Source organism: Penicillium solitum, assembly GCF_028829755.1.
Source record: "Penicillium solitum strain IBT 25940 chromosome Unknown utg000001l_segment0_segment0, whole genome shotgun sequence".
NCBI classification, from domain to species: Eukaryota; Fungi; Ascomycota; class Eurotiomycetes; order Eurotiales; family Aspergillaceae; genus Penicillium; species Penicillium solitum.
In genome coordinates this window covers 4498633-4513953 of record NW_027072121.1, presented here as the reverse complement: position 1 = coordinate 4513953, position 15321 = coordinate 4498633, and the positions used below count along the sequence as shown (strand labels likewise).

The 15321-nt window shown below is 47.4% G+C and overlaps 6 protein-coding genes across 6 annotated transcripts; 2 read left to right on the top strand and 4 right to left on the bottom strand.

Annotated features, from left to right (window-relative positions):
* Positions 1-877: 877 nt before the first annotated feature.
* On the bottom strand, positions 878-2979 carry N7455_001707 (Aldolase-type TIM barrel; the record flags this gene model as incomplete). Its single annotated transcript, XM_065604090.1, has 2 exons — positions 878-2704; positions 2776-2979. The coding sequence occupies 2 exons, from the start codon at positions 2977-2979 to the stop codon at positions 878-880; spliced, it is 2031 nt and encodes a 676-aa protein (XP_065462581.1).
* Positions 2980-3339: 360 nt separating this feature from the next.
* On the bottom strand, positions 3340-4593 carry N7455_001706 (zinc-dependent alcohol dehydrogenase family protein; the record flags this gene model as incomplete). Its single annotated transcript, XM_065604089.1, has 4 exons — positions 3340-3384; positions 3447-3893; positions 3974-4363; positions 4432-4593. The coding sequence occupies 4 exons, from the start codon at positions 4591-4593 to the stop codon at positions 3340-3342; spliced, it is 1044 nt and encodes a 347-aa protein (XP_065462580.1).
* A 1025-nt stretch (positions 4594-5618) lies between these two features.
* N7455_001705 (Tyrosine--tRNA ligase) lies at positions 5619-7075 on the top strand (the record flags this gene model as incomplete). The annotated part of the gene is made up of 5 exons (XM_065604088.1): positions 5619-5938; positions 6029-6182; positions 6237-6523; positions 6578-6923; positions 6980-7075. Coding segments are annotated over 5 exons (1203 nt in total), but the record flags the coding sequence as incomplete, so codon positions are not given.
* Positions 7076-9166: 2091 nt separating this feature from the next.
* N7455_001704 (uncharacterized protein) lies at positions 9167-11230 on the top strand (the record flags this gene model as incomplete). Its single annotated transcript, XM_065604087.1, has 1 exon — positions 9167-11230. One exon carries the CDS (start codon positions 9167-9169, stop codon positions 11228-11230), a length of 2064 nt encoding a protein of 687 aa, XP_065462578.1.
* Positions 11231-11361: 131 nt separating this feature from the next.
* N7455_001703 (uncharacterized protein) lies at positions 11362-13013 on the bottom strand (the record flags this gene model as incomplete). The annotated part of the gene is made up of 2 exons (XM_065604086.1): positions 11362-12326; positions 12461-13013. The coding sequence occupies 2 exons, from the start codon at positions 13011-13013 to the stop codon at positions 11362-11364; spliced, it is 1518 nt and encodes a 505-aa protein (XP_065462577.1).
* A 246-nt stretch (positions 13014-13259) lies between these two features.
* N7455_001702 (uncharacterized protein) lies at positions 13260-14918 on the bottom strand (the record flags this gene model as incomplete). Its single annotated transcript, XM_065604085.1, has 1 exon — positions 13260-14918. One exon carries the CDS (start codon positions 14916-14918, stop codon positions 13260-13262), a length of 1659 nt encoding a protein of 552 aa, XP_065462576.1.
* Positions 14919-15321: the final 403 nt, after the last annotated feature.

The window sequence follows — 15321 nt, the reverse complement described above, 5'->3', positions numbered from 1 at the left end:
GCAAGCAATGATTCTATCACGTCAGAATTTTCGAAGTTTGACGGCGTCGGCCAGAACAGCGGTAAGTTTCTTTTGGTCTCCGACGTGCATATAATAGTGACTTCAGAATTTCTAAAAGAGGCTCTGATTCTCCCTCCAGGGGGATTTTTTTTCCACCAGACGGGGGAAAGGTTTCAATGTTTCCAAGCAAGTCTCGCTTCGCTTTTTTAACCTCCTGAAACCATATAGTTGTCGCTGAATATTGGATTCGACAAAATTAAGACTTCATTCTCCAGTGGCCTTTCAACTGACTGAGTCCGGTGGGTGTACTCATCCACGATCGCCTGGGTTACCAACATATAGGGTAGGACATCACGGATTATCAATTAACTATACCACAAACTCAACCCGTGAATATCTTCCTAATGATACATTGTGATCAAAATATGTCTGGTTTCCTCATAAGCTGCGACGACCTTTTTATTCCCAAGGGGCCGATTGAATTTATGGTCAAAAGTTGCATATAGAAGCAAGCTAACGGCACGAAAAGGTTTCAATAATCAATGCGAGTGGCAATAGCCACGGCCAGAGGGGTCACATTCGTTTGAGTTGACGATTTGCCCAATGACCCTCAATTATCATCAATTTGATGTCGGCCAACCACTTTGCCAACGTTGTCATGCTCGGCAGAACTTGTTGCTTTTTGTATCCAGCTCCGAGGCTATGTGGTTGAAAAGCAAGGCCAACAAAACAAGAACTAGCAGTCATCCACCTCGTTCCATAGCAGGGCGTTAGTGGAGTTCAGCCAGCATGATCAAGAACAATAAGTCTAGTAAATGCTGGTCTTTCATCAAACAGCCAAGCTTGAAATTGGTTTCTAGCTATGGACTTTCGAACCCTAGAAGTAAGAAGCGGAATGAGCTAGGACGGAAAGAGCTGGTGGCCGCTGGAATTCAGAAAATACTTCGCTAGAACTCCTGCGCGAAAATCCGGGGTAACAATTTAACTGTGCCGATTGATCAGCCCTATGTCTCCACCGGGCTGGCGGGTAGTTCTGTGTAAGACCCACGACTGCTGCTACAACCGCTAAAATATATCCCGGCATCTGCTCGAGGAACACCGCCGACAACCCCACAGCAGGTTGATGTTGAAGCGCGTAACTTCTTCTAAACAGGTAGCCAGGTGCACATATGAAGTCTTCCAACGCCCAGATGCCGTAGTTCTCGAGGAGGTCGAGGAAGAATTGGGCGTCCGTTTTGACCGAATCAACTCCGACGGTGTTGAGGTAACTATAGAATTCCTCGTAGAATCGCTGGATATCATCGGGATCTATGGCAAGAATCTTGCCCTCGGGAATATTTTGTGCAATTGGGCCATTGGAGCTGGGATCTTTGACTTGTACTTCCTTGGTCTTGTACTTTCGAGCGAGGTCGCCATCAGGACTGATTCCACCCCAATACCCGAACAAGGCATGCCAAACTGCCACATGCTGAATATTAGGGTTTTTCTGGCGGATTTCGTCAACGGTTCGTTTAAGACCTCCTGGGAAGGCTTTTTCGTTTGCCTCGAACCGCTGCCACCGTCTTCTGAATTGGGACTCGCCTTCGTTGTCGAGACTCTGCCAGTTGTCGTCGATAATCAGATTCGAGATGCTGATGCCGTGAGACTTCAAAGATTCCAAGGATTGGAGAAGTTTTTCCTCCGTTAGATCCTGCCCCAGGCTATTCCAAGTACAAAATGTCAAGTCATCAAACCACTCAGCCAGCCATTGTATTTTCGGGTCTTTCTCAACAAAGACAATATCATCATCGAGAGGAGATATCGGAGACGTCTCTTCCCAATCATCCATTGAAGAGTCTGAGAATGGCTTGACCACCTTCCGCGACTCATAGATTAAAGCAGACATAGCGACTTCAAAGTCTTCCGCAACAGCAGCCAAGACATTGAATTGGGCGGATTTCGTGTTATCGTTCCTGGCCTTGATCACGACCTCGCCATTATCGCCAGACTGAAAAACCGTCAAGACATCGTTGATACCTGAAATGGCTAGCAAAACGAGATTCAGACCATCTTTGCGCAGGAAAGAGCATAGTATCGCATCTTCCGTCAAATCAAACCAGTCTCTACCATGTCGTGGCCCCAGCCACGGACTCCAAACCCGCACCAAGGAAAAGTTCCTCATTATTGAAGAAGGGGTACCGAGAAGAAGAGTACTGATTCCGGATGCTCCATTTGCTGCTGCAGACACATTTCCTGATATTGACCATAGTAGAGAACCGGGGGCCTCGCTGGTCCGTGACTCGACTTGGATATCTTGCGAAAGGTTGGTGATATATTTTGCGAGCTCTTCTTTCCGAACCTGAGAGGGGAAATAAGGTGATAGCGCTTTCTTGATTCCGGATTCGCGGGCAGTGTATACGATTTCCCCATCACCGACCGAATGATGAGGGTTTACCCATTGCCAATCGGTTTCGGGGCTTGTGCGAAAGCGCACCGTGAATTGTGCATGCCCACCGACTGAAGGGAGTTGAATCTGTCCTGCGAATATGTGGCGATAATACCTATATTCTGTGGCGTTTCCACTAAGCAAAGGCGCGGCTGACTGTTTGGTTTCGTGCAGTGGCAGCGCCGTCCAGTCTGGATCGGAGATGTTATGCCAGATTTGAGCTTCCCAGGGTTGATCTGGTAGAGATGTGCTTGATTCGATGGTGACGGTGAAGCGCACCTAGTCCAGCCTTTAATACTCGATCTTTGTTTATTGTATTATTGTACCCAAGACAGCTGATTAGTACTCACCGTATCGCCATGGTCCTTCTCCGACCGCAACTTCTTTTGGACTCTGGGAATGCTGGTTACTTGACCCAGTGGAGGGTAGCACGTCACACGGGCGAAAAGAACCATCTGGACCGGGCGAGCAAAGTGCGGGCTCTGATGTTTCGTAGAATCGCCAGGTCCGATTATGGGGAGATTGGAGGTATTTCTGTCAATTTGCTCATGCATGATCGGATGGGAGGGGTAAGCTCCCAGCTCTCTCGGGTGCAGGGATTAGATTAAGCTGTAGCTAGCCGATTAGCGAGCGTCGAGTTGAGAAATCGACCAGGCCGGACCCGATAGCTGTGAACTTTGGACGAATGACAAAAGATGAAGAGGGAGAGGGCCCGGGGATCTTGTGATGTGCTGAGGGAAGCAGCGGGGAACCTTCCTCAACGTCTTTGACTCTTCGGCTTCTGTGCGCTACACTGCATCCTATCTACTATCTACCTTACGATGTTCGATCTTCTTTGTTCCATGCACGGAGATGGAGTATCTGTAGCATTGCTTTTGTAGCTGAGTATTCCTTTTGCACTTCCTACTTGATTTCTAGTGAATCCTGACAGCCACCTTGCCAAAGTGCTTTTGAGCCCACTATTTCCCAGTTAGTACAGATATCCTTTTACACCCAGGAGGGAACAGTTCACTTCACTTACCATGTGTTCATACGCATCCCGGGTTTCAGCCAGAGAAAAGACCTTATGGTCCACAACAGGGTGAATATCATTGGCTTCGATCGCGCGAATCATATCCCGCATCAGCGCCTTGCTCCCAACATAAACACCGCGAACCGTGCAGATGTTGCTCAGAGTATCTAGAACGCTAGGCTGATCAGCAGGACTGACACCACCCAAGAATCCAATCACACTGATCACTCCCTCGAATTTGATGGCCTTGAAGCTTTGCTTCAGGGTGCCACTTCCACCGACTTCGATGATGTGGTCCACGCCGGCACCATCCGGGGTCAACGCGCGAGCAGTCTCGCCCCAGTTCGGGTCGGTCCTATAGTTGATTATGTGATCCGCACCCAGTTGCTTGAGTTTCTTAGCTTTCTCGTCGGATGAGGTCGTGGCGATCACGATCGCACCCGCAGCTTTGGCAAACTAACCCTCACGGATATTGATTAGCCAAGCTGCTCTTTGATAACTGGCCGTTAGCTACCATGGGCGAAGCAATCACTTACCTGAAGAGCGAAGATGCTCACACCGCCAGTTCCCTGGACTAGAACGACCTGGCCAGGCTTCAACGGCCTTAGGTCGTACAGCGCATTCCAGCTTGTCAGAGCCGCGCATGTCAGAGTACTATTCTCAACTGGTGAGAGGTTCTTCGCAGCCTTGACAAGACCCTTCTCGGCGAAAGCGCCGTATTCGCGAATGGTGCCGTCGATTACGCCGCCTAGTCCGGTCTGTGTCGCGGGAATATCGATCGGGCCATATTGGTGACCCTGGTTGAAGAGCGTCGCAACTTTGTCGCCCTTCTTGAACTCGGTGACCTTGGAGCCGACCTCAATGACCTCGCCAGCGCCGTCGGAGCCCGGGACCACAGGGAAACCAGAAGGGAAGGGATATTTACCCTGTGTTGTGGTGTGGTGCAATTAGTTAACTGTCAAACTGGGTTGCTCTATCGTGCTGGTATTCTTACCAAGGGAATGATTAAGTCTCGGTAGTTGAGCGAGGCAGCCTGAAGCTTGACCAGCACCTCTGATTCACCGATAGTTGGGAGGGGCGCGTCCTTGAAGGCAAGGCCGTCGAAGCCATTGTCCTTGTTCTCGACTACCCATTGCTTCATGGTTGAGGGGACCATTGTTTTGTACGACAATTCAATTGTAATTTGGTTGGATTTTGGAGAGAGAGAGGATGTGTAGAGAAATTGGCAGTTGCGATGAGTTGAGGTGGGACTCGGAGGGGCATATGAGGTCTTCTATAAATGCCCGCGAATTGACGTAGGCGATCTACCGATTATTACGTCGAAGATAGGGAGTACAGGTGGTCTAGGCTGTTCTCGGGCAGATGAGAGACCGTTCTCGGACACATTTCAATGCTGATCAATCCCGGTTCATCCTGACCATAACCATCCATGGCTTATCCTAGGCTCATGACGTCAGGAGTATGGCGTTATGACAATGATACATTGTTAGAAAAAGGAGAGAAGGTGATCTAGAAGAGCCTCTATGTTATTTAGTACTAAATGATATGGCAATTTTAATATGTAAAATCTATTCCAATCAAATTACACGCCCGTCATGTCCACTCTTCCCCAGTTGGATGTTTTTATCTACTCTGTGTTGAAAATAGATATTAACCTGTCACCGCTGGAACCATTCGCCTTTTCTTCTCGGCGTTCGGGTTTTGAAAACTTTAAATTAGTTCTTTATTCTCCAAATATAGCGCAATTGGACTAACCTGTGCGGAACATCAAAACGTAAGTTACTCCGGAGCTTTTGCTTTTCGTTGTTACTTCGGCGGAGCGGAGCTTCGGGATCTGAAAACATGGACCCACTGGGAATTCTCTTGGTCCTGCGGTTATTGCAAGTTGCAGAATGAGAAAATGACGGCAGTCAGCATGGAATTTGTATCAATAAATTAATAAACTATAAAGCTATCGGAGAGATATTTCAAGTTTACAAGATAGCTCTGATCAAGTACAGTTCCGTAGACATTCTATGCTAGCCTCGCACTTAAACTATCCCATGGATTAACGATGATCCGCTTATCGCGACAATCTCGGAGCTGGCCTGATCGCCGGCCATTTTTGGTCTCCGCGACTCATTCCTCCAATTTTCCACTGGAACGCCCTCCCTCCTTACCCATTTCACATCAATCGGTCCCATGCGACCTCGGTCAACGCCTCTTGTTCGCGCGACTTGTCGCAACGCGCCCCTACCTCGAACCGCGTCATGCGGAGCACGTAGCTTCGCCGCAGCATCGCAAACAAATCCGCTCCGTTGCGAGACCCGTCGCCCGGCTCTGTTTTTTCAACAATCCCAGTGTACACCGCAGCAGAAGAGGCTAATCACGCAACAATGGCTGAAGCGCGTTCAGGATGGCAAAGATGAGTGGGCTCGGCATGCGGAGGAGATTAACGAGGGCAAGAGGAAGAGCTTCGCGGCTCATCTGGAAGAACGCGGGTTGATTCATGATGTTGTTGGGTATGTTGTGAGCTGGAATTTATTCGGGGTCCTCTTCTGCATGAGTTAATTGGGAAACAAGTACTAATTGTCCATTTCTGATCTTTCCAGAGAACGCGATTTGCTTCATCAGGTGTTCACCGAGAAGAGGGTCGGTATCTACGTCGGAATTGACCCTACGGCGCCATCTATGCACGTGGGACATATGTTGCCGTTTATGGTCCTGGCTTGGGGATATGTTTGGGGCTTGCCTGTCACCTTTTTGGTGAGTTTCTTTGGGCCTGAGAGTCTCTTGAAATGGCTGACTGACACAAAATAGTTGGGTGGCGCTACATCTCGAGTTGGTGACCCCACAGGTCGACTAAAGGGCCGCGAAAAAGTTCATACCTCGATTCGCAAGGCAAACATGGCTAGCATGCACATGCAATTGAAGAAGCTGGGCACTAGCATTGAGCAGTACGGCAGGAGACACGGTTATCAGAAACAGGCTATCTGGAGACGAGCGTTGGTCAACAATAACACTTGGTGGAATTCAATGCCTTTCATTGAGGTCCTGCGCGATCTGGGCGCCTTCACTAGGCTGGGACCTATGCTTGGCCGAGACACGTGAGTCTTATCAATGCAATTTGGCTGTTCAGTTGAACTAACAATTATATTCAGTGTCAAGAATCGGATGAACCAGGGCGATGGCATGTCTTTTGCTGAGTTCTCCTACCCTCTTCTCCAAGGCTGGGACTGGTGGAACCTGTTCCAGAAGGGTACTCAAGTGCAAGTGGGTGGATCTGATCAGTATGGAAACATCCTGTTCGGTATGGATGCCGTCAAGTCAATTAGCCGTAACACTGCCGATGAGCAAAAACGTAATCCTTTGGACTCGGAACTGGACCGACCCATTGGCTTTACAACGCCTCTCTTGACAGCCTCGTCTGGAGAGAAGTTCGGAAAGTCCGCTGGTAATGCAATTTGGCTCGACAAGAGCATGACTACCACTTTCGAGCTTTACCAGGTTAGTTTACTCGTTCCATGAAGCTTCTGTTTCGTCTAGAGCTAATTATTTTCCAGTTCTTCGTCCGCACCCCTGATGATACTGTGGAGCGCTACCTTAAGTTGTTCACTTTCATCCCCCTACCTGAGATTCATAGAGCTCCCAAGCTTGAGCGTAGGAGCGGGATGCGGACTGGGGGGCTGTGCGGTTATCCTTCTTCCCAAATTCTAATCGCGTTTATAGGACATGAATATCGGTTGCCCGACCCCCGCAGTAATTGCGCGTAGTGTGTCAAGACCGTGTGATTTGAATTGTGAATCTCTTTACGCGAAGCCTCACCCAATCACTGGGAAGGTCAGATTGTGGAGTCTTCTTGGCATCCCACACGCCGTCCTTCAAATGCCATTTGAATTATTATTTCACGCACAGGTATGCGATTTAGACATCAGTTTGCTCGGGTGCTGGGAACGTAGTATCACGGTTGTTACGACTGAATCATTTCGTACGATCATCAGGTAAATGGTTCTATTCTGGCCGTTCTATGAATTCTCAAGAGTTGGTTGATCTATGATTCAACTGCTGTAAATTCGGTGGCTTGGATCTTCCAATCATCACGAACTCGGTAATTTTCTCCGGATAGCCCAATAAAGCGCAAGTCATGTTATGGATATAACACTGGTTATTTCCATTGCCCTGAAATATTCAATTTCGATATAGGAAATGATTGACAGAGCTAAGTTGTTGGGTGCGTCTTCGAATGTCTGCTGTTGCCCGGCGGCCGGGGCGTCGAAACTGTTAAGAGTGGATACTTCGTATTGTAAGTGAAAGTGGCATCGAAGTTTTCCTAGTGCCGATGGTTCATACAACACCTAACTAGTTGATTACATCTCGCTGAATCTTAACTAGTTATAGGAACTGCTGAATCTGCAGGACGCTCTTACTCACTCTAGACTATTTTCCATGTATTTAAAAACACATTTCAAATGCTGTGCAAATGGCCTCATGCCTTGTTAAAGTACTAGTACATACTGCAACGGATTCGACACGCATTCATGGATAATAGGGTTTTGCATGAATCGTGGGCACGTGAAGACATTACGGAAAACACGGCCCCAAATGTGTCATGCTTTTCAAATCCCGAACATGCGCCATTTTCTGGATAGACCAACCCCCTTGGCAGAATCACAGGGGTCGGACAAGAGACGGGAAGTGACCGTTTTAGCGTCCGACAACCTAGGGTGAATCTAGGGGGTAGAATCCAGAGAAATCATTTGACATGCGTTACACACAGTGACACAACAAAAGCCTGTAACATATCTGTCGATTCGTAGGATATCCGTAGAAGCTAGTACCGAGGGAACCAATTGTCATGATTGAGAGCGTCTCATAGCCTCAGGGGCTAGTATTGGCATGTTACAATATGGATATTCCGAATTAACCCGGTTTACCATACAAAAACATATTGAATGATGGATCGCTGAATCAGCCTGTCCTTATTGGTAACTAAGTTATCTCAGTACCTCAGCCGCTCCACGTGACAATGGTGGCGGTATACCGCCTTCTGTTTCGAGCGATTGTTGAATCAGCTTTTTTGTGGAACGTCTGAGCTCAAACTAGTATGGCCCCTTATAATTTATCGGCAAAATAGCGGTCAACACTACCAAATTCATCGGGAACCATATTCTTTAATCTACCAGAACAATCGCCACAACGGTGATATCGAAAATCGAGCGATCACGTCTTCTAGATATTGACGAGCTGAATACGTTGATCTAATTTTTTTGACGCGAAACGGTCGATTGGGGTTGGTGTGACACGGTAAAGTATTGCTTGAAACCCCCATACAAACTTTGAACCTCGCTGGTGGTACGAAACATGAGAATAAACACTAACAATTTAATATATATATATATATCAGGCAATTCTATACGGTTTCAAAGGTCAATACAGATCGATTACGTTGTTTTGTGGTTGGGATACGCATTGTAGTCATGCGTCCACAGAGGAAACCGCCTCGGTACTGGCAGCGCCTCCGGAACAACCGCACCCGCGAGCAATTGTCATCTGATATTAGGCCTGGGGATCATAATTCTGCAGCAGTTCAAGGCGATCGGGAAGCAGTTCTAATGACACTGGCCTGTTTGGACTTTGGACACTGAGTTCGAAAAAGCTGACGTGGTATAACCTCTCGCATTCCTTCCGAGCAGATAAAGCAGGCACAGGATATTATCATCCGGGCTGTCAGGGAAAATCGACCCTCTCAGATGAAGGCAATAGAGGAAGCAATTGCAACTCTGTACCCCTACAACGCGAAGCCCGGTCAGCGGGAGGCACTTCATCATCTTATATACCACCGCAAGGATCTCATACTTATTGCGGGTACTGGATTTGGGAAAAGCATCATTCTGCAAGCTGTTTCGGTCCTCCTCCAGAAGTCAACAACGATTGTCATACTCCCTCTGGACCAAATCGGCAACGAGCAGTCGGATTACATTCGACAAATTGGTGGCATACCGTGCTTTTTGAATAAAGACACAATTTGCCCCAAACTTCTCAATGAAGTACAACATGGATGCTTTACCCATGTTTTGGTTAGCCCAGAACTTGCAATTGGTGACCAATTTCGACCTGTGGCCAGTAGTCCATCTTTCAAACAACAAGTGAGCTTGGTGGTTGTTGATGAGGCCCATCTCGTGCATCATTGGGGTCGAAACTTTCGGGCTGCATATTCTCGTCTGAATCTGCTGCGGAGTTGGTTGGGCAGTCAAATACCCTGGTTTGCCTGCTCTGCTACATTGGATCCCGAAACACTGGAATCACTCAAAAGCGGTATCAGTTTCGATCCAGATGTTAAGGTTCAGCGGACGTCTATTGATCGACCCGAGCTTCTATTTCGAATTGGCTGGATTCCGAAGAAAGCAGGATACAAACCATTACGGTTTCTGTTCGCTGCTGATGAGAAAACCACGGAATCAGTATACCAGAGACTCAGTGAGATTCCAAAGACAATCATCTTCTTCGACAGCAGAAAGGATGCACATACTGCAGCAGAGGAGTGTCAGGCCTGGCTGCAAGACATCAAGCCTGAGTGGACATATGACAATGTGACGCAGTCACTGAAAACGTTCCATCGCAACACAGCATCTGCGAACAAAGACGCTATTCTGACTGAATTTGGGAAGGAAGGGGCCCGATCTCAGGTCCGAGTTATCTTTGCCACAGAGGCTCTCGGGATGGGCGTAGACCTTCGAGACATTCGTCGGACCGTTCAATGGGGCGTCCCTATAGGAGAACATGCTGCTACTCAGCTGCAACGAGGCGGTCGAGCGAGCCGAGATAAGCTGGATGGTGAGATGATCATGCTACTTCCTGAATGGGTTTCCGGCGAGCGTTCCTCTGGGCCGAAACAAAGGAGGAGTCAGAAGCAAGGCCAAGGGCCTCCTGTTATTGATGCAATCGACACTGGATTAAAACCTGAAGAAGAGGCCCGGAAAGCAAAGAAATTGACTGATAAACAACGTCGTGATCACATATCCGACTTCTGGTATAACCTAGCGAATTCCGAACGCAAGGACCCTCCAATGTGCATCCGTCGCCAATTTCTGGATTTCTTTGATGAGCGAAACGAATATCAGTCAGGGAGACGCCCCAACCGCTGTTGCAGTAACTGCAACCCCCACAATCGACTCGGAAAGCTGGATGGCTTCTATCAATATCACGAACTCGGCCCTCAGGCAAATCAACGAACAAGACGAGTATCTGAAGCTCTTTCTAAATGGGCTGAAGAGCAGGCCTGTTTGTTATATAAGGACTGTGCATTCTTACCAGAATCCGCGCTTTTCCTATCGCCAGACTTGCGAGATAAGCTTGCAAAGAATGCACATTCGGTTCTCGACATAGAGAGTTTACGGATGCTCATGGGTCCATGGTATTGGAGAAAATCGCACGAACAGGCCCTTTTCGATATCATCTGGACTTCATATCGTCAAGCAAACGCCAAGACTCCAAGTACTCAGGCCAGTCGGTCACAGACTCCCGGGTTGAGCAGCCAGTCTACACTTATTGCCTGCTCATTTGACTTATCAACGCCGTCTACATCATCACAGGACTCCGGCCCGAGGAACTATCAAGTTGTTGGTTTGTCTCCGCTTTCTACACCATTGCCATGGGATTCGCCAATGCAATCGCAGGATTCCTGCCCCAATTTATTGAGCAAGGAAACCGTCAATGCATCACCACTATCTCGACCTGTGACCTTAAAGCGATCAGCTCTTGAACCAATATCCGGCAATATACGAGGGAAGAAAATGTATACTCGGAACACCTGACTCCACCTGAGCCGGCAGTGAGAGTCTGATTCGAGGTTCGGCAGTAGGAAGTGGGTGATATCTATGGATTAGAAACAGCTCTTTTTAGTACACATCCAGAGTGATGGGATAAACATCACCCATCAACTATATCAGATCATCAACGTTGCCATATTCGACTTATCCTCTTCAGGTTCCTTTGTAACGTAATCATCCAAGACCCCGATGGAGGTCGAGGCTAGGCCTGAACTATCGTCAAGTTCATCACCTGTCCATTGCCCATGAACCACCAGCTTGTTGAATCGTATGACCCCATTGACAATCAGCGCACAACCTCGGGATACAATATCTGGTGGTTGAAATGGAGAATCTCTGCCATCCTTGCGCTCATCAATAGAACCTGAACTGTATATCTGAAAGGCTAGGTTTCGCACATCATCGCTCACATCCTTTGCTGTATGTGTGCTGTTGGTATGTTCACCAAAGGCCTGTTCAATGGACTCCTTCAGGTCCGTACAGTAACTAGCTGTTAAAGCAGTGGTCCGAAATAACGTAGCAACATCAATGCTCGATGTGCGCCGAGTGGCCATAAGAGTCTTCATTTGTAGATTGAAGAATTCATTCAGACGGTCCATCTCGAACCAACTATCCTCGGCTCCGCGGAGGTTGACAAGCCCATTTGCCAAAATAGCATGTTGCAATTCTTGATCGGCAGCAGGAGTCTGTGTTATCCATGTCATATAAAGAGACAAGAAGGCATATTTGGACTTATTACTGCCATGGAAAAGAAGACAACACCGAGCAAAAGCCCGGCGTATTATGCCTATGTCAGCCCGCTTAATGGCAAGCTTAAGAGTCTTGTAGATTTCCATTTGTTGAAGGAACTTTGCGTGGGCTGAGTATTCAACGTCAACTGGGGCACCTTGAGGCTGGGGTTTGTTTCGATTTGCAGAACTTGACTGCTCCGTGGATGCTCTGGGTGGTTTCGGGACAGATTTGTATTGCTTGTCAAAAGCAAACATAGATTCTCGTATCTTCTCAATTGTGTTAAGGAACTCGGCCCGGCCCGATTGACGAATATAGAGGTCAACTTCTTGATGATATTGTCGTTTGACACCTGGAGGAAGGAACTGGTAGTATAGAGCAGTCACTCGGGCGTTAAAAGCATGGATTGCAACCTCTACCTTGTGATGAAATGGACTTTTATGGCCCTGGACGCAGCCATGAAGTTCTTATTGTGGTGTAACGTACAACCGATAGAAGCACTCTCAAGACCGGAATAGAGATCATGAATCATATCCATGTAATTGGTACGCCAATGAAAAAGGCCGGGGATGGGTAAAATCCAGTCATGCTTGTCATATGAGAGTGTAGACCCCCGGCGTTCTTTCTGGACGGCCCGGATCAACGAAATGGTTTTTTGATCCCCAAACACCAGATGCAAGATGTCATTGAAATCACTAGACGGATCGTACCCAAGTTGATCTGTAAAGACCTTGTCGATCACATTGTAAGTGCCATCTATAGTGCCTTCATTCTCAAGAATTGGTCCGAGACTGTAGTGCATCGTCTTCTGAGGTAACAGGCGTTCAACACATGGGAATTGCGGCCACTCAACAAGCTCATCGGTAAAGACATCATGGATAGCATCACGATGTGTATAGCGAATAGCTTCAGCAATCCAATATCGTTGTGTCTGATGAAGTATCTCATCATCCCGGTTACCGGGCATTAAACAGACGTCGTTTGGGTCCAATGAGAGATGTGGATGAAACATAGACTTGCGTAGACCACCACCTGGCATATTATGACTGATACGCAGCTTGCCTGTTGTTGCACATATGTGTTGCGCTGGGTTCCGAAGACTCTGATGCCGAACAGTCTCACTGTAATTGTCACCTTTTAGCGGCAGACCTTCGGTGCCTGAAACCTAAGGTTGACCCACACCCAGAGGGTGTGGGTCAACCGGCGGTCAACGGAGTTTGCTTGTCAACGAAGCTTTTTTTTATTTTTTAGGTATTTTAACCCACAACGCCAAATATATAAACAATTAACTATAATCCTCTTCTAGGTTAGGCAATAACGGAGGGTGTTCGACCTCGAAATTGTCTAATCTTGCGCGAGAAGCATCGCTCATGGCCGCATAAGGTAGTGGATTGCGTAACTCCGTAAGCGCTTCCTTGATCTCTTCTGCCTTTTTTCGGTCACGAATGTGGCGATTTGCATCTTTAGTGGATAGGGCACCAAATTTGCCTATTTGCTTTTGCGACTTGCGTGCAATTTTGCGTTGTTTAGGCAATCTATTCTCTAGGGTATCCTGTAGTAGGCCTTTATCCTCCGCAAGCTGAATCTGGGATTGGGCAACACGAAGCAATTGGTCACGTATATCAGCCGGAAGAGGTGATTTATCAAGTATATTGACCATTTTATTGCGTGTTCGACGTGCATCCCATACAGATTTAGGTGGTGTATTAGGGATACTAGATATTTGCTCTGGTGGTGGTGTACCATCAAATATCTTGAGATCCGGCTCAGGGGTTTGTGCAGCCACCAAAGGCTCAATAACTAGCTTAGGATTGTAAGGATAGATACCACGTGTAGCAAATGCCTTCCGAATAGTACGTGGTGTCATTGCTGTTGCACGAATTGCGGTTATTTCAGTAAAAAAGACCGATATATCGCGGGCATCACCACCCCATTGAGCAATCTCGTTATTTTTAGTTCGATACGCTTGTTTCAGCGCTCGAAAAGGAGACCCATCAAGTGGTTGAATAAGGTGGGTTGTATGAGGCGGGCAGACGTATGGAATAATATTGTAGAAGTCACAAATATCCAAAAATTCGTAGGTGAGATGACTGCCATGTCCATCCATGATCAATAGGCGGGGCTCTTTTGTACTTTTTCCTAGGCGATGGCTCGTATTTTCGGCAAAGAAGTGCAGCCAATCGATTGCCAGTAGATCATTCGAATATCCAGAATCCGAAACAGCGATTCGTGTCTCCTCAGAGAGCTTTCCACCATCATACCATCTGACTAGATGGGCCTTCCCCGGAGCAACAAAATATGGCTCCATAACCCAACCATCGGCTGCAACGCATTCAATTCCGGTAACCAATTGGCCTCTTTCAAATGAATGGGTTCTGGTACGGTGCTTATTGGCTGAAATAACGTTTTGAGGCCTGCCCTGGCCAAGCAGAAAGCCAGTTTCGTCAAAATTGTATATATTTTTGGTCGGAATGCGCTTGATAAATGGCTCTAAACGGTCATACCATGCCGTTAAAACACCAATATCCTCAGCAAGGATACGCTTTTGATCCGCAGGCTTCTGTTGCACCCAAAAAAGGTCTTCCGGTAGGTGTTGAGCCACAAAATCGTACACCCAATCTTTTGCAAGTGGACGTGCGTCTGAATTGGCCCTGCGTAGTAATGCATTTGCCGATATAGCCACCATTTTAGCCGTAGGTGGTACATGTAGGTTATCAAGGCACCTAATCCAGCGTACCAATGAGGCTATTTGATCCTCATTTAGGCGGGTGTAGGTCATTTGACGAGTACTACGAGACTTTCGACCGGCAAAGCGTGCCCGCAATCGGCCAACGGGAACCTCATATTCACGCGCCAATGCAGCGAAGTTAGGCTTTTTGGAGGTTCTAGCAACTGAGCAAGCAGTCAAAATACGCCGTTCAACATCTGAATAGGGTTTATCCATGGTGGTGGTAGTTGTAGGTAGTAAAATAGGAGCAAAAGCTTTGTTGACAAGCGAACTCCGTTGACCGCCGGTTGACCAAGACCCCGCGGGGTCTTGGTCAACCTTAGGTTTCAGGCACCGAAGGTCTGCCGCTAAAAGGTGACAATTATCTCTAATTACACATTCTGTAAATCAATGTATTTAACGACTCTCATAAGTATTTATATTCAATAGGGAAACTAAAGACTACTGCCCGAGACCTAAATAGCACCTCCTCTAAACAACTAAACAAAGATAATTTGAAAACATTATGTCGCTTTTCGTGACCGGGAGCGTGGGAATCGGTTCGTATGTGAATATTGAAAGGTTTTGGTGGCATAATCGTAACTTGTCCGCCATGTCTGAATGTGCGTCTGGGCAGACC